We start from the raw sequence: 25,061 nt of genomic DNA on the forward strand, positions 1-25,061 counted from the left end.
GAAAGTAGATTAGTATAGTATTGAATAATGGGTGAACTTGTCTTAATCCTGAAACAACAAACAAACATTGCACCACATTTGGCGAGCAGCTATATCACCCTACAACGCACAACTGGCAACCCACTGAAGTATCTGGATGGGACACCTCCTGGGAAAGCTAATTGGCCATTGGCCTTTACCAATCACGGCCTCCTAATAATCCCCATCTATGAATTGGCTTCATCACTCTGTTCTCCTCCCCACTGAGAGCTGGTGTGTGGTGAGCGTTCTGGCACACTATGACTGCTGTTTCATCATCCAGGTGGGTGGTGGTGGAGGGGAGTCCCCATTACCTGTAATGCGCTTTGAGTGGAGTGTCCAGAAAAGTGCTATATAAGTGTAAGGAATTATTATTAGTGTATCTTTTGCTATAAATTAATATAATTGTTAACAGAATTTCACTTTGGAAAACAGCTGTTTTCCAAAATGAAGTAGAGTTCAACTTCATTTCATATGAAGAGTAGTTCTTAAGTCCAAATCATGCGATATACTGTATTTACACTAATTATACTTAAGATGTTTCATATAATTACTGTGACAGTGAAGAAATTTGGCATTCATGTACCTCTTCTTGATTAGTTCTCTTTTGCAGTTTCTTTTTTTTCTCTAGTGTGTGTTATGAGGCTTATACAAAAAACAAGGCAAAGAAGGTTCATCCATTATTTTAATAAAATAGTCTGACAGATTTTGTTTCACAGGTACATGAAATATTTGTACATATATACATCACAATGATAATCTCTATATAATTATAGATAAAATGTTTAATTCTAAGGAAGAAAAAAATATCTTAAGCACTTGTGACAAAAAATACATCACAAAAAGGTTTGCAAAAATGGCATTTTTATGCACTTTGTTACATTTCCCCAAGAAAAGTTAGAAGGTGAACTCTAAACTGAACCACAGTCCGAATGTATGCTGTAAGAGAATGGCTTGTTTTGCCAGGTGCCCAACTCCAAAGCAAAATATTAAAAAATCAATTAAAAAATAATAAGTTGCTTATACAGTAGGTCAGAAAAATATCAAGACTAACATGCATTTTTTAAGGCTTCCCAATGATGCCAATGAATGGAAATCCCAGAACTAACACTTGTGGGCATCTCTTTATAAGTCTAAGGCTTTACTTTTTGTGTCAAAATTGAATCATTCACTTGCTCTCTTGCAAGTACAAAACACTAGGGAGTTATGCTTACAGATGCACAACACAAGCATGAAAGTAGTCCGCAAATTAAATCATTAACACATTACAACAAAGTTCTAAATTTTATTACCTCATTACACCAAAACAGAGCATGTGTATACTGGCCTTCAACTAGATACTGTAGCTCTGCACTCACACAGTACACGTACTTGAAGCAATGATGATCTCTGCTTTTCGGACATAAAGTACAATATGATCTGTCTTAAAATGCATGGACCAAATGGTTAGATTAATGAATTGTAGAGTACAGTCACTGAATAGAGCAACCTCAAAACTGTAAATATCCATTTTTAGCAAAGTACGTCTATTGGTGATATAAATGTCAGTCTTCTGCATGATCATTCATGCCTGCTTGCATGATGCACAATGCCAAATTGTCAGACGTAGATTAGACGGGTCATTTGGAGTTTGGTTACCTGCCCCTAATTGCCTCTACATGGCGAGACTCTTAATGAGATTTTGAATTTGTTCATTTATTTTCTTTGAACACACAGATCATCAATCAAACCAGAAAATAACACCTGTTAATCTGTCAAAACCAATCACAGATGCTTTCTATTTATTCAAGTAAAACAGTCAGGAAAAGCAATAATCGTGGAAGTAGCTAAACAACATGCTGAAATTAAAATCAAGAACAGCTAAGTTGGTGAAAAAGTATTAAGCTTTTCCATTTTTGTATTGGACATACATTTTGTGAAACATGCTATAACTGAATCTAAAATGAATGATGTTCTTGTTGCACAGTTTCAATATGATTACTATAATCACAACGGGGCAAATATTAAGACACCTTCCAATTTTCTAAAAAATGAACTTCCCATGGGAAAAACCAAACATTTTAAATTGGTAAACAAAGCATCTTTGCCTTGTATCATATGAATTAAAACACGGAATATGCAACATGTATATGCAAGCATTCAATAATTTAACAAAACCAGGTTGCAATAAATAAAAAAAAAACAATCTTGATCTAAAAAGCAGCAGACTGCTTTTGACATGCGAGTGTCTGTCAGCAGTGTATAATATATTTGAAAAGGTGGTGTGAAAGATTGGATTCTACTGGTACTCAATTGTCTGTAAGGAGACAACAGAAGAGTATGGGATTGTGCTAGTTCAGTTCAAACTCTACTCCTCTGGGACCCTTCATTTCCTATATTTTAAAGTGTTGGTTTTAAAAGCCCCTTGGCACAGCAGTGAAAATAAGGGATGAACAACAGCAGTTTAAATTCATTTTTCACTAAGGTGTTGACAAGGCCTGTTTGTGTTGTTTTGTTTAATTAATTTGCATTTTAAAGAGGACATGCTGTGTTCATGTATTTAAAATTATTTTAGCACAACATAGGGTTTTGCTTATCTGAATGTGTATGCATGGAAGTGACCAGGTTACATCAATAAAACACAGAAGTGCTGAAAATGACTCCAATTAAACATATATGTGCCGGATCATCCCAATAGGCCTTTCTTTCTCTGACCTATCCTTTGAGCTGAGATCTTTAAAGATGCATTTATCACACTTCACCAAGAGAAGCCAGAATTAAATCCAGAAACAGGTACACTAATTTTTCTCATGGTGGCAATACAAACTGGCACTCAGCCTGACACGGCTCTGGCAGAACCCAGGAACCCTTCACATATGCAGCCTTCTTTCCTTTGTGATAAGAATGAAATGTAACAGTGAAAAACAAGCCATTCTCCTTTAGCATAAATCACTGTCAGGGCAAAGAAAAGGGGCTCAGTGCCTTCAGAGGTGGTACGGGATGTCTGATATAAAATATACGTGTACTTAGGACTTCGGCTTTCTTAGAAATTCAATGATGAGGAAAAAACAGGGGTTAATAAAATTCAATGTGACTATGAGCACAGAGACTTCAGTTTCACCCTTTTTAATTTGCAGCTATACCTTGGCTGAGTGCTTGTATAGACATCCACTGCTTCAAGTACTCCCAAACGGCCACATTCCCAAGCACTCTCGCTGGAAGCTGCACATACTGTACACAAAGCGCTCCAGCTAAACCACACAGTAAAGTGCAGTCGACGGGCTAGTGTTCCTTAACGTCTCCCCAAGTGTAACCTAACCTCCCCCGGTGGCACAAGTGTATTCAAGTTGATCAAAAGTAACGTTTTGTAATTACACTCTTTACAAAAAAAAAACTAGGAAAAAGTGGTCAACAGAACAACAAACAAGAAACGCAAACAGCAGAGTGAGAACCACATAGGCAGTGTGTAAGCCTGTCAGATGAGGGGGTTACTGCGGTCTTTGATTTCGGCTTTCCTCAGTCTTCCTTTGGCGAAGTTCTGAATGGAGCCCAGCAGGGCCCCCCGGCCTGGGTCACTCACAGGCAAGAGGGGTGACTGGCACAGGCCTGGCTCATTCAGTGGAGGAGGAGGAGGAGGAGGAGGAGGAGGGGGAGGGGGTGCTGGCGGCACTCCTGTTTAAATCGGAGAAGCAAGCATTACAATGCGGAACATACGGAAGAGAGGCTTGAATGAAAAACCCGTGTTACGGAATGATTTACTTTTCGTTCAGGTCTAAAAAGGGCACTGTCACTCAAAGGCGGAGACTGTGTCAGGGTCATTGAAAAATAAAGATGAGGTACCTTTTTTAATCAACCTGATCTCGACATAAGTTTTTATTCATTTTTTATGAATAGTTTTTATTAATAGTGATGAAATAAAAAAATGCAAATCAATCAATGAGCATTGAATAAGAAACACAGTATAATATCATTGTAGGGGGTTAGCAAAAACAGGTGTGCTTTTTCATGCTTTTACAAATCAAAATGGGAATGAGTGAATATTGAGGAATGATAGAGCCATTTATCCTTGTTTCTTTCTTCTTGAAGAATCTCATGGATGGAAGTGCTAAATCCAAGTCACTTCCCTTCATCCTGTTTCATATTCCCAGACCTTATTTCTTACTTATTAGTGAATAACACTCATATATATATAAACATACTTTAATGTAAAACTACTGTTAACTGTTCTTTGAAAGCAATATCACAAAAGTTGCAAAGTATTGCTCAATCTACGGGCAGTGCCTGGGTGGATGACTGTACACTGAAATATGCCTAACAGGGCTGTAGATTGCAATCCAGCAGCCAACTATTACAGAGAAATTAAACAGGAAAAGATTAGACTGTATAAAATCGCACACTTACACCAAGCTGTTTCACGTATTTCTAAAATCAAAAGCCTGGGAACTTAAATTAGTAAATTCTTAATATACTATTAGGAGCTTTATCTGCTGTTACTGCCTTTTCCTGGACAAATCAACAAGGATAAATGGCAAACAAACCTTGGTTTCTCAATCCTAGTACATAAGACAATAGTACCAAATTTAAATAAAGCTAAAAGCTAATAATATGGTAAAGGGAAAATCTTTCCTTTTTGCAAACCCCCCTGAACAAAAACCATTCAGGTGTCACAGACAACACAATGTGATCACAAACCTGAGAACACACCATTAAGGCACTTGTGAGATGTTATATCCTTCTTGTGTATGTCTTCAATTGGGTATTTCAAAATATTGCAGAAATGATTAAAACTGGATTTATAATGCTTTCCAGCATAACAAATGTGTGTCTTAAGTTGATCACCTTGCTGATTGCGACACGTTTTAAAGGTGCATAATCCCTTCTGACCACAAGTATTATATTCTGTTTACATGTCATATCTTAAGGCCAAATACTAGAGTTTCTTCTGAAGGTACGACTGTAACTGGCTCCTGCTTTTTAAATGGAGAAAGGGAAATGTACAAGAGGATCATGTTTATAACATTACAGTTTTTTGATTAAGTCATAAATTCCTCATTTAAAATAATCCGTCAATGGGATGAAAGGGGATATTGACCCAGGCTCTGAAATATCAGAATGAACAAGTGTTTTCTTCCATCACAACCGGATTTCCTAACCATGCTCCTGGAGAGTTACACTCCAGTAGCTTTTACAGGCCACCATGAAATCATCAATTTATAAAGTCTTGGAACAATTTAACTGTGATCACCTAAAGGGGTGATTTGTCAAGTCATTTAAAACAATTTAGAAAATAAATGAACAGTTCCCAAGAACCAGAGTTCCTTAATTGAGCACATTATTCTCTTAATTGATCAATAATTTCCTAATTTTCCTGATCTTTAGAAACAGGAGAATTAGGGTGAGCTATAAGACCTACTGAATTGAGACACCTGCATACAGTATATTGTAATACTTCCAATGGAAATGTGCCTGTCTCTACAATCTGCTGCTACACATCCAAATGTCCCATTACTCCAAATAAAGTTGCGAATAATTGACTGAAATGTGCCCGTCTCTACAATCTGCTGCTACACATCCAAATGTCCCGGGACTCCAAATAAAGTAGCGATTAATGGACTGCTTAAACTCTTACATGTACATATATTTTACCATGGTTTTACCTGCTGAAAAAGATATTCTATTTTAAAATTATTTTGTAAAGCTTTAAAAAATTCTATGCACAGTTACTTCCCTATGCTTCCTTTTAAGAACATAAATCTCCAAATCTCTGTCAAGAACAGCAATTAGTAAAGGAAGTGAAGTGTGCATATCATTCAGTAATGAATATCTAGAAACAAGAATTCTAACTTGAATATAGATCACTATTTACATGGTTTTATGTTTTCATTTCTCTTTTTAAAGACAGGAGCTCAAAACAGATTGAGGCAAGAAATTGGGCCAATCCATTATACAGGTAACTGAGTCAGAGATATTGCAGCTTTAAAATGCAAAGAAATCAGTATGAAATTACTTTACCCCACACATGTTCAAAATGGAGCATGCTCTACTTTGAAGACAGCACAGGAGGAAAAGAGAGGCAAGAAAACGTTATTGTTCATTACAGCTTGAACAGAATCAGAACGCACAACAAAGTTGACTATTAGATTAGTTCTGTGGTGAAATCAAAGTTTGATAGACGTGTCAAAGGGAAAAGATGCACATTTCATGGTTTTATAGTTATGGTTGCCCATTATCAAGGGAATTCAATGGGATTCAAAACCTTGAATTTTGAAAGAATATTTTAGGAATCAGGGGGCCTTTATTTTTTAAATAATTGTTAGTATACTGTATATACATGTTAGCAAAATATATATTTGAGGGATTTTAAAAAAGAATGCCCGCAATGAAAAGAATTTCACACAGGCGGACTTTTTGCTTAGTGTGGGAACCTACAGATTTACAAGTTATTAGGACCTGCAGTGGTGTGATTCTGAGTTGTTAAACTAAAAATGGTTTATTTTATATACAAAATATTATGAAAAGCTCTAAATGGATGGAAACCTGGACAAATCTTTAGAGCTGTATCTGTATTCTGTATGATATGGTTTGAGTTTAGATAAGCCTTTCACTTAGCTCAAAAGGTTGATGCCCTTCATGCAAAGACATATATACTGCATACAGCACTTCATATTACAGTAGTTATCCACATTGTAAGGGTTTGGTAGGTTCAGACAAGATAGAGATCTTTGTCTAAAGCACATTCCCCAGTATGCTGCAAAGAATGAGCTGCTAACAACGACACACCTGACCACTGGGGAGAAGATAATTGGTCAGGTGATTTAAAAACCAGGAAGCAGGGGAAGAAGCGACTAAGAAGCTACTGGCCAAAAATTGATGGATGGATCCTAAGTGGAACCATGAGTTCTGGTAGACATCTCCGATAGAGACTTAGCTGCCCGGTGTGTATGGTGAAGGAACAGAAGAAGTTGGTTAGGAGCTCAAAGAGGAGCTTAGGCTTTGTTTTGTGGTTTGATTTTCACACACTGTAATTGATAGCTGTTTTATTGCACCTAACAGCAACAGTGTCGCAATGTACATCCTGTGAAAACATTAATTAGAAACTGTTCTGCAGATTTTGTAGCCCCTGCATGTAAAATAATATCTCAACAAATGATCCCTTTATTCTATCAAACTTTGTTTAACCAACAACTCAATGCTACTTACACATGTCCTGACTAGTTCACAATTTAACAATTAGTCCTGATTTAACTATTTATAACTATTTAGTTATACTACATAAGTAAAATTACTTGTATACTATAATCTAACTGTGGCTATTAAAAGAAACTTTGTTCTGTTAAGAATCGGCGTATTAGGGTCTTTGTTAACATCACACAAGCAACAGATGGTCAAAAACACTGGAATTAAAAAAGGAAAACACATACTGTACAATGCACTTCCTGAATTAAGCCTCGAGTTACGCACAGTTACCTGGTAGTGCAAATCTAACAGATTAACTGAGAGTGCGAGCCCAAGTGTTTGAAGCAGGACAGCCTGGGTATTACCTGCTGTGGGCGGTGGAGTGGGAGAGGAGGGAGATGTCAGGGGAGAGCTGGCTCCTGAGCCTGCACAGAGGGATGAGACACATCAAAGTTCACACAGCTGCTGGGCCTGAGTTCTTCTAAGATTTTGTTGTTTCATTTCTTTCATGTAAACTTCGCATTTCATCACTGAATGGCATCTTTGCTTAAACCAGCGGTTCCCAATCCTGGTCCCGGGTTTTCATTCCATCCCGCCCTCATTAGAACACCGGAGCCTTTATCTAAGAAGTGTCTTCACTGGAACATCTGCATTTTCTTTCAAGCATTTAATTTAATGCCAAAAAACATGAATAAGAGCCAGGAACAGACAGTTCAAATTCTTCTTATTATTAAGTTAAGGGTTAAAAGGTGCTACTGAGGGCTCGGCTGGAAAAAAAACCCCAAACACACACCTTATCACAAGGTTAAAACTCATAAGAGATCTGTAAACCTGTCGTGATCACAGCAGGACACCCTTGATTTATTTATTGTATATTTTGGATATACTGTATTGCATACAGTATATAACACTTTAGCAATCTGTATCCAATTGCAATTGCTGCCAGAAGTTTAAACTGTAACGAAACATGCCTGTCGGTTTAATTAAAAATTAAATTAAAATGTGGAAAAAATATTTTGAAAAAATATATCAAGCACAGCACAGGTTTTAAGAATAAACCTAAATGAAATAACACTTACCAGGTTTATACTTGTTAACATACTGTAAGAATGAGGATGGCTATGATGATGATTATGAGAGAATGGATGAAATGTTGTCCTTTGTTCCAAAATGTAGTACACATCTTTGATGTTAACAAAATTCAACTTAAGCTTGGATTTTTTTCAACTGTGGTGAACGTATTTTCTTTATGGTAGGTTGCTTAAATTTAATTACAGCAAGTATAAAGAGATCTCCACTGTGGCATAACACCATCAGGGGGAGCCTTTTCCTCCTTAGTTGAATGTGGCCCTAATCCTAATTTACTTAAATTATAATATGCTACAATCAATACAGGCAAAACAAAAATACATATTCAGATTTTGAATAGGCTTTAGTCTGTTTAACATTTTAAGGAAATTCCAAAATATTTAAATAGTATTCAACCCTGAGCAGATTTCTACATTAAATGCCAAGTACATGGTTTTGCATACAGTACAGTTAGAAAAAACATCACATGTAACAATAAATAATGCAGAACAAATATAAGATACAGAGCGAGAGGCACTTAGGTGGCAAAGCTGACAGATCATTTACGCCTTCTAGATAATATGGTGTAGTAATAAAATAGTAAGGATATAGAATTAAAAAGTGTATTAAAAATTTAAATGGGAGAATGCTATATTAAAAATGTACCATGCACAAGTAAGACCCCAAACTGAATACAATGTACAAGTTTGATTATCATGCTGCAGAAAAGCAACTGATGTTTCAGTCTGATTGCTCAGTCCAGCAATCGGATACATCTCCAGGCTAAAAGGCAGGCCAAAATAACTGCATCATTGTAGTCTTGAACAGCAAGAGAACTGTACTGGGGACCCGATTACAGCATTCAAATTTTTTAAGAATAAGTTCACTCCATTGCTTAAGAATCTACAGCAAAACTGACACCATCATTTGTTTCAAGAAATGGTTGTACAGTTTGAGAGCCAGGTATCAAGCTATAGTATAAGCTATTATCAAATTAAAAATATAAGCCGAATGGCCTTTTCTTGTTTAGCAACTTGCTTATATTCTCCACGTGAACAAAGAACAAGTTTTTAACTGATGCACATAACTTTGAAGGGTGTCGCATAGGTGTGTATACACAATGGGACAACTGTGCTCCACAGTTTTCATCATACACAGACATTAAAATTAACAACAAAGCTGTCTGATATATTAACATTCACCTTTAATAATCATGTTCATTTATAAAAAATACTCCTTATAACAATGGTTTCAAACTTTGCAACTTTAAAGAATCGATCATTACGTACCAGAATTGTTTGAGTTGTTACATTTCATAGAGAGATCTTCCTCATTTTCGTATGCCGACTGTCGGGATTTCTGTTAAAGAAGAAACAGGACATGCTGTTCTTTTCTTTGACCTCTAATAAATTCTTTCAAAACAGTCAGAAACGGAAGGATTAGACGTACAAGCATGTCAAAAGATCTTGTGCCAATCACTAACAAAACAAAAATGAAACCAGTTCCAGGCTTGCTTTTTCAAACCCTGGACCTGTTTAAAGGCACAAGCAGCTAAACTTCTAAAGGTTGACAGCTGGGTTCCAAAAAAGGACAGCTTTATAAAAAAAAAAAAAAAGATGATTTTGCCATTGTATCATTACTACTATGTTTTTCAATTAACTAAAACTTTCTTGCCTTTCTTGCCAAAATCTTTCTTTTCTTCTTCTCCTCTTCTGAGCCATGATGAGACTGAGCCCTGGTTAGTCTCCTGTGCTGGTGAATCTGAGAGAGAAAATGAAACATGCAAATGTGATTGCTGAATATGCTCTGTCACAACTTTCTGGCAACAACATACGCTCATGCTGACATGAGCCTCGGACGTATTTAATATTACAAAAACATACTCCTGAGGCTCTGGTTTCAATTCCCCTACAGCTAACAGGCTGGGGGAGGAAATCTGAGCTCACCATTTTTTGTTCTTCCTGCAGCCTTCTTTCCAGGTTTTCTTTAGCACTCTTCAAGGCATCCTTTAATTTAGTTGAAATCTGCAATTTCATTGACAAAAGAATTATATGATGCAGTTGAATACAGTGGGATGTTAACCCAGTTTCAATACTAGTTGGTCATTATAAGATCCTGTGGACTGTTTGTAAGAAAAAGGCATTGCACATTCTATAACAGGTTATATAATAATAATAATAATAATAATAATAATAATAATAATGTTTCTTTATTAGCCCTATACAATTTCTTGCATTAGGAATTCGTCTTTTCGCATACCCCAGCTTTTCTCCATGGAGACACAGACACACAGACAGGGAGAGAAGCTTGGGGTCAGAGCGCAGGGTCTGCCATTGTACGGCATTTGAACCCGCAACCTTCCAGTCACAGGCGCAGATCCTTAGCCACAGAGCCACCGCTCCGCCCATATACTGTATACATACTGTAGGTATTAAAGAAGCAGGAGTAAATGTCCTGATCATTATGTGAATATTGTTTTTGATACTATGCGGCTCATTCAGATAAAAGCTATTCCTTCTCACCTTGAATTGGGGTCTCTCCGAGTTGAATAACAGAACATCACTAAAAAGCCTAGAAAAAGAAAAAAAAAAGTGTTCTGTGGTATTACAGAATGTATATACAGTATATCCAAAAACAAGGATAAAAAAGGGTCAATTTATATAATGCACATGATAATTCCTTAGGCTTTTTATTGAGGAAATACCTGTAACACTGTCACACCCATGTTTGCAGCTTAAATGTATAACAGTACTGTATATAACCCTTTTTCCTTGGAACTTTATAGATTTACCTGCCATAAATATTTAAGCAGCATACATGTGGCAATTTGTTTCTAGATTTCATTAGAAAAAGATTTTCTACACTATAGATCGAACAGTAAAATTCTATTTGATACTTTCCCCTAGTCATTAGTCACTTAGTCTTTTGATATATAGAATAAGTAATTTATGCAGCTCCCTAGCTACTGCACATACAAATTCACCTCTAGAACAAAGTGAGGCTGTGAGTACTCAAGCCTGGAGATCAGGGCTTCCCTCTCCCGTCTCGGAGGAACACATTTCTGCACGTTTTCTAGCTCTCTATGAATAAGTTACAACTGAAGACCTGGGAAAATCTGATCAACTTCTCCAATTACGCCAATAATTCAAGCTGGTTAAGAGTCCCGCTGGACTGAAAACCTACATGATTGCAGTGCTCTAGGAAAAGAACTGGGAACCACTGTTGTAGATGGTCCATGGAACAAGCAAGGACTTAAATAGAACTAGTGACCTTACAGTCACATCCTAATTTCTAAGAAATACCTCAGGCTAACTTACGGATTTTGCAAGAGCTGGGAAACAGCTGGCATTCCAGCTTTGCAGGCTTCGGTGGAGAGGATGGATTGCAACACAGACACTGTAAGACAACCAGAAATTCAATTTCACAGATGGGAGTTACAGACATTAACATCACCCAAAGGGGCAGCACAGAAATGAATACATCCGAGACACGGCTGTACTACCGAAATTTCCATATACTGCCTTTGCAAATTGTGTTTTGTTTATTATGCTACGCTACATAAGAGTTTGGGGAAGAAGAACTTCCGTGCCATTTTTTTGCTGTTTTTGAAAGCTTGAAGATAAACAGGACTCACACAGTAAAGCTCCTTGTTTAGACGTACTTATCCACTCACTGGAGGGACACTAATACACAGAGAGACCATAAGTTTTCAATGATGCTTTACTAACCTGTTTAAATTTCCCTACTTCCATTATATTTCCACACAACTGATTCCTTTACCAAAGATATAGAAGAATATACAAAGCACACATGACCGCAGAAGTGAATTGATTAATCCAGTTCAGGTTTCCTAACTGCTGGAAAGGAAATACCTGTGAATTGCGTGTTGGCAAAGCAGGCTATATAAGAGTAAGGCCTTTTCTGGACTGACCTATGGACGTGGAGGGAGCAGGTGGAAAACAGTCAACTGGAACCGCATCTGGAGGTCTCCCATACGTCATTTCATACAGCAAGTGCCCAAAAGAGTAAACGTCAATGTCTTCTGTTGTCTAAAAAATATTCAAAACGGCACATTCAAACAACTAACATTCAAGGAATAAACTCAATAAAAATGACTAATATAACAATTTTTTTGCATGTGTGTAGCAATTTTCATCCCAAAACATCTGAAAATTCCTATGTAAACATAGGAAGAGGCTCGCTTTCTTTACCATCGCAGTGCAGCAACCACCTGTATAAATGACAAACAACTGCTCTGCACCTGCGGCCCCACTGCACAGCAGATCAGATGGTTCAGTGAGTAGGGAGAATACAGCAATCGAAATAAACAGGAGATTTAAGCAAGGCCAGATTGTGTGGAATTTAGCCAAGACATTGGGGATCATACCCCTACCTCTTTCAAACTACTGATTTTTTAATGACCAAGCAGTCAGAACCACAAATTAACTTCTCATTCAAAGGGCAGCAACAAACAGCAAGGAATACCTTGTAAGAGGTGCAGTATTGTCGTTCCTAAAATTTCTTTAGCCTCCATTTTCAACTGTTATAGCTATGACGAAACTCTGCGTTGACTCAGACCTTGCACCTCCTACACTCCTCTTTGATTTAAATCATCTTCTTCAGCAAGGCACAGCTTAGCCAATATGTGTATAATGCAATATAGAAAAGCATCTGCCCCTGTTATTTTCTTATTACAAATTCTGCAGCTCGACCGAGAACTGTTCAATAAAAAAATACTTTAAATAAAAAAAAACTTTGCTTTCAACACACGTCGTTTTCATCTCCACACATCCATTCAGCTTGTTTGGAGAAGACTTTGCAAGATAATGTGTATAAGTCACTACACCTCCACAATAATGTGGAGATAAAACTTCACATCTTCATGTAGGAAAAAAAAGTCTTCTATAACAAAAGGGCACAGGATAGGATTCTAATAAGTTACACGACAAATGGAGCACAGAGCAATAGAGCAAGAGCACAAAAAGTACTTTTCTATCCTTACTTACATTGATTTTCCTGAACTGCGTTGCATGAGGTCTGTAGTAAGAAGGAAGTCCAAGCAAAGTATTTTCTATGTCTAGCAACTTGCAGGTGTCTCCATCTAACAAGATATTAGATGCGTGGAGGTGACCATATGGAAATCCCTTGTCATGAAGAAATTTAAGGACCTACAAGCAGAAAAAAAAATAAAAGAGAGGAATGTAAGGAACAACATAAAACAGTTACATTTTTTTTAGCTAGAAAACAGGAGATAGGGGTGTGAGGCACACTTTATATTCACTGTACTTCTACTTTGAGAGCACTGAAGATAATGGGCAACGATGAAAAGCACCTCTGACAAGCACACACCACCACACACGAACGCCAGAGGCCTTTAGGAACGCTGTAATGAGCTGTAATGAGCACAGAGGTCACGTGCATGTGTGCAAGTCAGTCGCCATCGGAACTGTGAAAAGGGCATTCCCCCTCTGCCTACAACATGAAGACAGTTTGCTCTGGCCATGTTCTTAATGACTCTAAAAGACAGGCTGGAGGCTGTTATTAAAAAAAAACAAGAACATACGAAGAAAGGCTGCCAACAAGAGGAGGTCCTTTTGTTTATTTTGGCAGTTTAGTAGCTAAGTGAATCTAAAATGTTGTCTAGTCATTTCCTGAAGGAGCCTAGAGCTTGGGCATTAATCACCTAGGTGGAAAGCGTATTCCAGATATCTACAACTTTTTATGTAAAGAACTGTCTCCGATTTCCCTAGTAAATGAGATCTTTTAGATTTTTGTGACCCGGAGTCCTCATTTTGCTGCAGATCTGGAAATACTCACCTTGGTTGGCCCCGTTTAGACCCCTTAGGATATGATATACTCAGGCACTTATGTACCTGGAATTGCCTCACAATTTCTGTCATGCTAGACAGGGCAAATTTAAGCCTAATGTCCCTTAATTAAAAGGGAAGTGCAGTTCCAATTTCTCAGACTGGTTAATAAATCTCGGTAACAAAATAAATTCAGTGAATTCAAAATTAATTCTGATATTTCTGTTTTCCCTATTGTTTATCACCTGTAGATTTAACTAGTTGGCAAACTAGGTCAGAATGTAAACCACAGACTCAGAGATCCACAGCTTACAGTACCTCCATACAGGTTATGACCCTTAAGATGATGCTTCATGATGACGCTCTTATGGCTTTTAATTTTGAGAATTAACCTTAATTAATTAATAAACCTTAATGAATTAATAGACCGTAATCAAAAGCTAGTTAGCTATTTTTTAAACTTAACTTCCTTTTCCAAAGCCATTTTGGCTTTCCCATGCATGCCTCTGTTTTATAAGTACTGGATTCTTATTTTGCTGTATTGTTTCTAAACTTTCCCGGTAACGAAATAAGACTCGATGGTCTGGACTATACAGAAGTTTCTTGGTTCAATCTTGTGTCTGTTTTTTTTTTTTATGAATTGATCTTACATTCACAATTCTCCAAGCTGTGAGTACACAGTAGATCCCATCATAAGTGAAAGGTGAAATGTGGTCTCCTGGGGCCTAAGAATAACATTGATTATCTTAAGTATAACTGGGAAAATACTACCAGGCTATAGAGATTTAATAGTTCATCCTTAAATAACTCAATGCTGATGTGTAATTCTTTCAGATGTGATCAGTCACACTAATAAGCTACTCGCCCATACCTCACAAGATCTTCCTATGCTCTTGAAATCCAGATCTAATTGACACATCAAAACCATAAGCCAATCTTAGAACAGCACAGATCATGGGTTTAACCAGAAGAATTCTATGTACCCATTTTTTCAGTATTAAGCTTGACTGATATACTGCATGATAACAGACGTATATACAATTACAAACTTGTTTTGAAAATAAACTTTGTTTTGGTTGCGTCGAATATTATGCCTTAAGTCAGAACATCAGAAAGTATTTTTCTCAAGGGCAAAACCGTGCAATAAACCGAAGGACAATAATAAAATGCAAGAGAATGTATTTATACCGTACCTCTAATATCTGTCTTCCAAACGTCCTAATTTGCTGGAGTTCCAGGCCCTGGATTTTCTTGGGATTACAGTACTTCTTCAAGAAAGGCTCTTTTGGTTTTGCCTTTAAAGAAAGACAACAGACAGAATCACTGAAGGCTTGCTTTTAAATTGCATACTAAACACTAACCAATCTAAAACATAATCTTACATTTCATGATTTCAGTGTATCAGCTGCAAGAATTTACTAAGCATTCTGGATATTCTTCTACATTTAATAACAGACAAGGATTGGATTAGATAGCAATTTATCTCAGCACTGGCTGCTTCTGGCACTGCTGTAAACAAGTGTGATCATGCTCAGACAAATCACATCAGGGTGCATTTCGAAACAAAAGGAAGGGTGGGGGAAGTCATGAAAATAAAAAAGAAGCAAGGAATAAGAATGAAGGAAGCAGGTTGACCATACTCTATGTAAATTCACAAATAAAGACAAATAAAATGTATGCATTTTGTTCATGGAGTGAACTCTCCTATTCTCATACCTTGTCATATAAAATCAGTTCTTCTTAGATTGTCTGTTATGAGCCACATTTTGGGATTTCAACACTCAAAGCACTAGTGAATTAGAGGTGCACCAAAAATGAGTATTTTTGTTTCTCTCAAATCATAATCTGCTTTTTTATGAAATGACGCGTACATAGTATGATATGTTACATATATTATTATATAGCATTGGCTCTGCAATAATATAAGAAATGTAAACTCTCATGGAACTCAGTCAAAAACTCTTAATAAAAAAAAGTGTTTGAGGCTAACAAGGGGAAACATTTCATAGAGCTGATATTTCAAAGAATTAAATGAATCCCAGGTTCTGGTACCTACACCGGACTCAATGTAATTCCAAAAATGTCATCAAGCTCCTTTACATACTGTACCAGGGAATGGAATGAAAATAATAAAAAAATAATCATCATCTTGACAAAAGAAAGTTGTACGACGCGATTTCGTAGTAAGAATACGAGGTGCCACTGACAAACGACAAAGGCAAGATGAGAAAATGCATTAGAGTGAAAAGCAGGGCAAGCTGGTGTGAAGTTCTGAGGCCTGCTGAGAGAGGCATGAAGCAGCTTACCTTACATATGTGATCTCTCAGCGTGCCTTTCTCGCCGAACATCCTGATCACCAGCGCCGAGGACTCGCTCGCTGTAGCAAAGGTAACAGGGCAAATGAAGGGATGCTGCAAAAGAAAAAGCAATAAAACATTTTGCTAGGTGCTAGCTTGTATCCCAGCTGTCGTCAAAGCAACACCCTGCCACTGGCGCTGCGGAAATCAAGAGATCCAATTTTGAGACATCCTTCTGTCCCATCTTTGCAGGAAGCAAGCGGGCCCTGCAGTATGAGTTCCAACCACATTACTGTATGACAGGGAATCTTAGGCACTTCATATTACAGCACACAGAACATTTCAACAAAGAAGGAGTTTTAAGTTCAAGAATTTCTTCAGTGGTGTTTAACCTACTAATATGTTTCAATAAACCTCACCTACATAAAGGAAAACAACGTGCTCCTCTTTGCAAAAATGTGTCACATCTGACATCTTGCAGAGCTTTGTTCTTTTTACCATTCACTTTGGTTTGTTGGTAACCATGGGGTCAGATTCTTCGTAGGTATGACAAAAAGTTGTGTGTAATCAGCATACAAATAGAAACGAATATCTGCAGAAATCACAATGTTAATCTAGCACTATCTGGCTTGTAACACGGCTTAGGTTTTGTTAAAGGATGCACCCTCATATTTTTATAGATGTATTCTGACAAGACTGAAGTGATACTAATCATTACCTTCTAATTATCAACTCTACAACAGCGTCAATATCAGTTTGAGTGCTGATGATGTTGGCATCAGTCCAGGTTCTCAGGCTAGGAACCCTGGCTTCACCTTTTACCCGGACCTAGTGAACCTTAACTTTGAAAGCCGACAAGTTTAAGCCATTTGGACTCTGGCCATCTTCCAGGTCCCAGAACGAAGCTCCAAACCTCAGTAGACTGTACTTTCTGTTATTTTGCTTCCAGTCTATATTACGTCTTGCAGGACAGTTAGCACTTTTATTTCCACTCTTAAACTTACTTTCATACACCAAGGTAAGTTTTCATTTATTGTACTGAATCAAAGGTATTAGTGTGCTTGTAATATTTTGGTGGTAATTTCAAAGCATCTATATATTAAAATGAGTTTATTTCTGCAAGATAAAAGTCTACTCGATCACATATTCTCTGGGACAGCAACTGAAAATACAATCTTTCTTCATACTGTATAGTGTATGCAGCATGTGTTTATGTCATCCACAAGCTAAATCACAAACATAATCAAGTGAAGTCATGGGACATTCACAGGACTACAGCCGAGACACTCCTGGTTTTTTTAACCCTAAAGCAGTTTTTCTAAGGAGAAGATGAGAAATTGAAAAAATGCAGAGCTTTGTGAATCAGAGACCAGGAAAACACGCCAGTTTTCAGACTAATGCAGTAAACATCTATAATGAATTTGCGACAGATTTTTTTAAGTGTTGACTGCTTCAAAGTTCTGTTTCAAGGTCAGCATCAAATGCGAATCTAAATGATAAGCCATCAATAACCCGGAGGGATAGCACACAAAAGCCTCATTAGCACAAGGTTAACACTGTAATGCACTTCTTTTCTGAGGGATTTGCAGAACATGAGATAGGCCTTAGCAATGGATTATATCCCTGCAGGAACCTAAAGCTTGATATTTATCAGGTTATTCTGATAGCAGAGAGAAAGTGTTTCAAAGTTACGTCAGAATCAATTCAATGAGTTTTCTCCCTTGTGCTTCTCCCCAGAATGTTGTGTTTCAGGACTGTCTCTTTTCTCAGCTGCCCAGAGTGTTTTCTTTTGAATCCACAGCACATTAAGCTTCCGACTGTTTCCAGTTAAGACTGCAGCCTAAAACTAAGTCCATCTGGCAAAACAAAACTTTATGCTGCTCCACAGGCACAGGATACTTTCGGAGCCAGCAGTTATATCACCCTACAACTCACAACTAGGAGCCCACTGGAGCTCAGCAGGCCAGTACCACGATGGCAGACCTCTTAGGAAAGCTAAGGCTGCAGCTGGAATATGTGTCGGTAAGACCAGTAGGGAGTGCTCACCCTGCAGTCTGTGTGGGTCCTCATGCCTCAGTAAAGTGATGGGGACACTTTTATGTAAAAAAGGTGCCATCTTTCGTACCTCAAACACGAGGACCTGACTCTCCTTGGTCATTAAAAATCGCAAGGCGTTTCTTGAAAAGAGTAACCGATGCCCTGGCTAAACTTCCCTCTGGCCTTTACCTATCGTGGCCTCCTAATGATAACCATCACTCTGTTTTCCTCTCGACTGACAGCTGATGTGTTTTCAGTATACTAGTGCATCATCCAGGTGGGGGCTGCACATTGCTGGTGGTAGAGGAGAGTCCCTGTTAACTGTAAAGTACTTTGAGTGGAGTGTCCAGAAAAGCTCTACTGAATACAATTATAAGGAATTATTATTATTGTTGTTATTATTATTATTCCCTGTTTCAAAGTCATCTTTCATATGTAGTTTAAAATCAATCTTAATGATCCCAGTTAATACGATGTCTCATGACAAGTCTTGAAAGACTTTATTTGGTCTGTGAAGCCAATGAATATAAACTATAGAGCAACTTTTTTTAAGACAGAGCACCTAACAAAACGGGGTTATTTGCAATTTGTGACAGTGAATTGTGATTCTGTTCAGGTCTTATTAACCTACTCACTCGTAAACTACTAAGAGAGAATAGCATTATCACTGCATTGCAAATTGTTTAATAAAAGAGTCAAGAATGTAAAGATGTATTCGTTTTCTTAACAGTTAACAAATGCGGGGTACTGTACTTACTGACACAGTGGGCAGAAGCTTCATTGTGGACTGAAGGTCTTTGTCAGACAGAAATTTGTCAGGACCCAGGTCAGCCTGCAAGAAAAGGACCAGCAAAACCTGTTATCTTAAACTCCTAATCCTCACTTGAGATGAAAGGCCATAATTAACGACTATCGAATGTTATGTGCTGTTACCTGAAGGTTTCATATAATCTCCAGTCAAGTATATACAACAGTGAAAAAAGCAAAACCCAAGAAAAAGACCTTGTATTTTGTTTATTTAAAATTCTGTCTTTCATCTAAGATCAATAGCTGAAATCAGGAATTCTAGGCAATCTTGTACTACACAGTCTCTATACATCTGGTGACTGAGTTCTCTTATGTACACTGTATACTGTATGTAGAGCGAGCTGCAGAGAATATATAGTATGAAACACGTCACTCACCCAATTAAGGACTTGACGTTCCTTGGGCTGATCTTTGTTTTTAATTAGGAAAAACCTCTTCCGTATCCTCCATCCTTCATAACATAGAACAAGAGTTAACAACCCACAACAATGCAATCACACAGTAATTAAAAGTATAAAAGCCTTTTTGAGTAACGAAAGCAGAATAAGAATGGGAAGATGTCTTCCTACATGCCAAACTAACACGCCATAAGACTGATAATTATGGCGAATATAATATAGTTCTGTGCACTTGTCAATGGCATTCCTGTTACAACACTATAACAGCCTTATGATTCGTCTCTCCAGACTCAATATTTACTAAAGAACTGATTCTCCTTTCCCAAAATAGATGGGGTGCCACACTCATTCCTTCACAATTTGCCTCCCTTCACCGAATCCTGCTTTAAGGTTGTTCATCATGTTTTCTTAAAGAAGAGGTCTGGGCATAAAAAGAATGTTTTAAAATACCTTAATGAGGCAAGAAAACGGTTGTGTTACAATGGCAAAACAACCCACTTAAAATTCAACAGCACAGAGATAAGGAAGCTAATGTCGTACTCGATAGCCGATAATAATAATCTGGTCTCTCTAACACACGGTAAAAAAAAAACCAGCAGATTTTATATGCCTCCAAAATAGACACACATGCATTATGCAAAACATAATTTAAGTGAAGAGCACAATTAACAATAAAACACTAAAGGGGGAATCTAGGAGTATTGCAAACTATCTCACCTATGTCTTTTAATGGTTCTACCACCTCCCACTTCGGATCAGATCTGAAGAACATGGAAACCTGCTGTAGGGCAATTTCTGTAGACAGGGGAAAAATAAGGATTAGTATCTCTGGTATAATGCACAGCGGAAACTGACAAGCGTTTATAGAACACCAAACCAAAAACACTCGGAACTTTTCAATAGGACAGATGTGGTCAACAGAATGATTAGAAAGAGGCTTCAAATTAAATTTTCTTTCCATTATAAGTAGAACAGCCTGAAAGTAATGGTTAAATAAAAGGGAGAGTAAATAAAATGGCAAAAAAACTGATAGCACATGTATACAGTTATATACAATATACAAATACATGTGGAGCCCACGCATTTACTGTACTGCAAACTGTACTAAAATAAAAAGGTTTGGATTGTACCCCATTAACATGATTTGGGAATTGCTGGTTTCTCCACCTTCTCTTTACATCAACTCCAACATGCATCTGTACACATGGCATACCAATACACTCCTGTGCCAAAATAAGCAGGCGATTGACTCATCCACTCATCCTCCAGCAATGTATATTTCTGCCCACCTGTGTAGTTTGCTGAGTAATTGCTGGTGTCCAGAAACTTCTTGACCAGCTCGCAGCTGGACAGGATGTGATGTGTTGTTATAAAGTTCAAGTAGGTTTGGAGACCCTTTTGTCTCTCTGCGATGAACTCTCGGTCCATGTTCCCGATCAGCTTTTTGGGAGGAAGGGGCAGACTGAGGCCAGAGATCTGTATAGAAAAAGGGAACAGGGTGAGAGAAAATTCAGAAAGAGCTGGGGCAGACACCTCACATACAGTGGGTCTCACAGCGGCAATGTGTTTGCCAAAGCTTTAGGACACATTACCTATCCAAAATAATACAACCACTCACTGATCCCCGCAAGAGTAATCCACTTGTCAGAACAATTAAGAACATTAAGAAGAAATAAAACAGATTTTCTAAAAATAAATCTAAAATCTCTTTCCAGTTTTGAAGAACACAAAACATTCCTGTATTATTCTGCTCTAGCAGCATTATATAGCACCTACAGTACATTATATGATTTACAATTCAACCCAAGCAATTACTGTGAAAAACAATAAAACTGAAAAAGTTCTCACCAATAAGCTATTGTTCAGCATGTCAAAATCACTGTATCTTCTTATGACCTAAGAAAGTACACAAACATTTTAGTACTGTGGACAAAAAAAAGCCTGTTACAAAAAGAGAACATTTCTTTTTGCATTATTCTTTGTCAATAATAGAAAAAGGACATTCTTTCCCTTAACAAAGGTAATCCTTTGAAATCCAATTACGGTAAAATTGCACAAGGCGCTACCATGGGTTTGCAGTAAACAAAGCCAGACAGCCTTTTACAGAAAAGCAATTTACTATCTGTAAGCTGACCTAATGGAAAGAAATAAACAGGATGACAGTGTATCATGGCTATGACCATTAAAAGGAATTTCGAAAAGCAAAATCTTAGGGATTCTAAATCTAGTAGACTCAGGAGGGCATACTAAAGTCTTTTTATGTCTGACTGAATTTTGATATGTGTTCAATGTTGGAACTTCAGAGGGTCAAGATATGCTAAAAATCAGAGGACTCTTTTGTAATTGAGTTAAGGTCATACTATTGGGTGTTTAAGAGGAAATATAACCTCACTGTCCAGAAAAGCACTATAAAAGAGTAAGGATATCTTTACATTGTTATTAAAAACAAATCTACCTATGGCAACTGTATTCCAGGATCAAATAAAAATAATAGTACAAGATCTTTGTTTTGGAGGTTTTTACTTATAAAATGTTGCTGGCTGCACAGTATTGGAAGATTCAACAAACAAATCCCTCGGCCTTCAAGAAGGTGGCTGGATCTGCTCCTTTTCACCCTGCACCTTATGCTAACCAAGTCCATTTCTGCTTACCTGCCAGCTGTTTTCTGTGGACACACCTCTCTGTACACGAATAATATACTCCTTGAAAAGAAAAAGAAAGGTGAAGCTCAGCATCAGACCTACAACTGTCTGACATCTTAATTTTTGTGATGCTTTTAGGAAGAGGGTATTAGAAGGGGAAGAGGCGAATTTGTGGAAATAAGCTTCTTTAGACTGTTTCATTTAGTGAAATGCAGTGTATCTACAAATGCTACCCCAGCACTCCGTAACCTCGGATCATAAAAAATGTGGTGACAAGAATCATGCTGATGTCTGCTTCTCTTCAGTCACAAAACTACAGGAAGTAGTGGCCTTCACATTTGTTATCATCTTGCTTCTGCCTTATACAATACATTTTACAATGTTGCCTTCAAACAAACATTACAAAAAGCATTTGACATGTGATTAGGTTCTGCTGAGGTCTTGGGAACTCCATATGCCACACAGCTTGTGTCAAAGGAAGTTCCCAACAAGGCAGGAAAATTAAAGTGTCCTGAGATCATTTAGTTCTATGATCTGTTAAACTTCTGTAACACTGTACAGGCTCACACAACTTAAAAGCACATTTTCCAAACTTTAAGAGGATTCATAGCTTGATGTTTTATTGCATGTCATTTCCGAAAATAATCTTACACTATCCTTGCTTTTCGAGTGCTTTACATATATTTAAGATGTTACAAAACACGTGCAATGATAAAGACATTTTACACACAACACTTCTGTTTTTTCCATGTCTAACACATCTGGGACCTCACTTTAACGTTGATTCGAACACATTTCATCTGTTGTCAAACTCAAAACCCAGTCTTCCTAGTCTCGCTCGTAAAAGTTTAATCAACACTGAGTGCACCATAATTTTACTGTTGTGCATCTGTGCACCTGTGTTGTTTAAAAGAGATGTGCATTCATATAAAACAACTTAAATGTACTAAATGGACTAAAATGCAAAATAAATTAGAAAAAACACAGTTTTTCTAACCAGAATATATTTTTCTGACAAATGGTAGCCAAGGTTAATATTCATCACTGTATGCATCAGAGTTAATGCAAATCAAACGTGGTTTCAGCGACCCAAAGCACTGATCATTTAATCAGCGTGAAGCAGACTTATTACTGTAGCACTAGATGTTAATGTTTCACACCATTAACTGTAAATGAGTATTCTGATCTCCTTGTCTCACAACTTAACAACAACCCTGCCTTTCCAGGAGAGTATGGGGATGAATGTTAACATGCATTTCAGGAAAATCAGTTCCATTTCCTATCTGGACAAAACTGACACACAAAAAAACCCTACAAGACCTAGATTTGAATCACTCAACATTTATGAAACTATAATATTTTTTAAGGAGGAAGAAGCTTTACTGACAAGTGCAAACCTAACAGATCCAGTAAATGCCGATTCAAGTCTTTATAACAAGAGAAATTCCTTCTCTGTACAGAACTGGTGTTTGCAGTTGACATCGGAAACAGGTTTGACTGTTCAGGTTAGCAGAGTAGTAAGAGGCCCATTTTCCGATTTCCCTGTTTTTCCAAATCAGCGTTGAAAGAATAGCATAATAAAACTCTTTCTAGACTGCAAAGGATTTCACTTTGCTTTTGAGAATTTTACCGGAAAGAACAGCACAGATGTAAAAACTCCAAGAAAGCAAGAAAAACAGTCAACGGCCAGGCAGACACCAGAATGAGCCCGCAGTTCCTCTTAGCAGTTTAATTCTGAATCAGTATAATATCGTTTCTACATCGTAAGATGATAAATAATTAACCAAAAAGTGATGACTAGCGATTCCCAGTAGGGAACTGGAATCGTTCCAGTATGCGTGGTTTACACTAATGTTACGTCGAAGCTAGGTACGAATACTACACCTAAAATGAAAAGATACAGCAAATAAATCTGGCAAAATAAATTTAAAAATGGTTTCCAGTGAAGGTACATAATCTAGAATAGTAAGTGATGACTGAAGCAAATAAATCCTCTGATAATATAACCAGAATTCGTTTGAATGACTTGCTGGAGTTAAGAAATGACTGATACTTCGAAATGCGCATCACGTTACTGTACTTCTTTCACCGCTAAATCCAGATTATGGAACTCTGCACTGTTGAATGCTTAAAAGTGTAATTGTCTGAACTGTTGGTTTTCTGCCAGTCGTGCTGTCAAGTTCATTAACAGCATATACAAAACGCGACACCGAGGGTGATACGTTGAACACTTTAAAGAACCGCCCCAGCCCTCGGCGGCCTGGGCTCCGTATCCCCGAACTACGCTCTCCGTTTCCGCCGCTTCGCTCGCTTACCGTGTGGGACTGCAAGCTCTGACTCGCCTCGATCACGGCTGTCAGCGGCACGGTGTCGTCCAGCAGGATCTTACCCGCGGACGGTTTCTCCATGAACGCCATTCCCAGCGTCCAGGGAGCAAGAAGGGAACTCCAGCAGCCGGTCAGAAGTGTACAAGCGAGGATATTATTACAGGAAGAGCTGCCTGCTGACTGTCAGGAGTAGGGCTCTGCTCGGCTCTAGACAGTTCAACTGCTTGTCACTGTGAGAGAGGTGGGCTTCTCTGCTGCTGTCCTAGTGCCCGTCATTCATGGGTTCCTGTAACCAGCCGGTAGCAAAAAAATCTTTCCGTGGGTTTCGAAAGAAGCAATTACATGAAAATCACTGAACACGACGGGAATACACTTTTTTTTGCGCCCTGGCCTGCGGCTTTGCTTTCGTGACTTAATGATGTAGTAGTAATTGCAAAAGCAATTAAATATCATTTAACAGTGGAAAGTAATTTATACAAATGTATAAGATAAAAATGTACCGCTA

General features: G+C 37.7%; 1 protein-coding gene across 4 annotated transcripts; it reads right to left on the reverse strand.

The window, feature by feature from the left end:
* Positions 1-685: 685 nt before the first annotated feature.
* Positions 686-24,847, reverse strand: pxk (PX domain containing serine/threonine kinase). 4 transcript variants are annotated; one of them, XM_088636573.1, is made up of 19 exons: positions 24,545-24,844; positions 22,239-22,289; positions 21,436-21,483; positions 20,877-21,063; positions 20,305-20,382; positions 19,567-19,640; positions 19,140-19,214; positions 16,355-16,459; positions 15,242-15,343; positions 13,248-13,409; positions 12,173-12,290; positions 11,559-11,637; positions 10,764-10,812; positions 10,188-10,265; positions 9,916-10,002; positions 9,531-9,600; positions 7,539-7,598; positions 6,010-6,037; positions 3,526-3,669 (listed from the first exon to the last, which is right to left on the reverse strand). In XM_088636573.1, exons 1-18 carry the CDS (start codon positions 24,644-24,646, stop codon positions 6,021-6,023), a joined length of 1,542 nt encoding a protein of 513 aa, XP_088492699.1. In that variant the 5' UTR covers positions 24,647-24,844; the 3' UTR covers positions 3,526-3,669; positions 6,010-6,020. The 4 variants fall into 4 exon arrangements, with proteins under 4 accessions (XP_088492696.1, XP_088492699.1, XP_088492698.1 ...); XM_088636572.1 differs by having other exon boundaries at positions 6,010-6,040; XM_088636570.1 differs by lacking the exon at positions 6,010-6,037 and having other exon boundaries at positions 686-3,669.
* Between the last annotated feature and the right edge of the window lie 214 nt (positions 24,848-25,061).

This window comes from Lepisosteus platostomus, chromosome 6, assembly GCF_059453375.1.
Source record: "Lepisosteus platostomus isolate fLepPlt1 chromosome 6, fLepPlt1.hap1, whole genome shotgun sequence".
NCBI classification, from domain to species: Eukaryota; Metazoa; Chordata; class Actinopteri; order Semionotiformes; family Lepisosteidae; genus Lepisosteus; species Lepisosteus platostomus.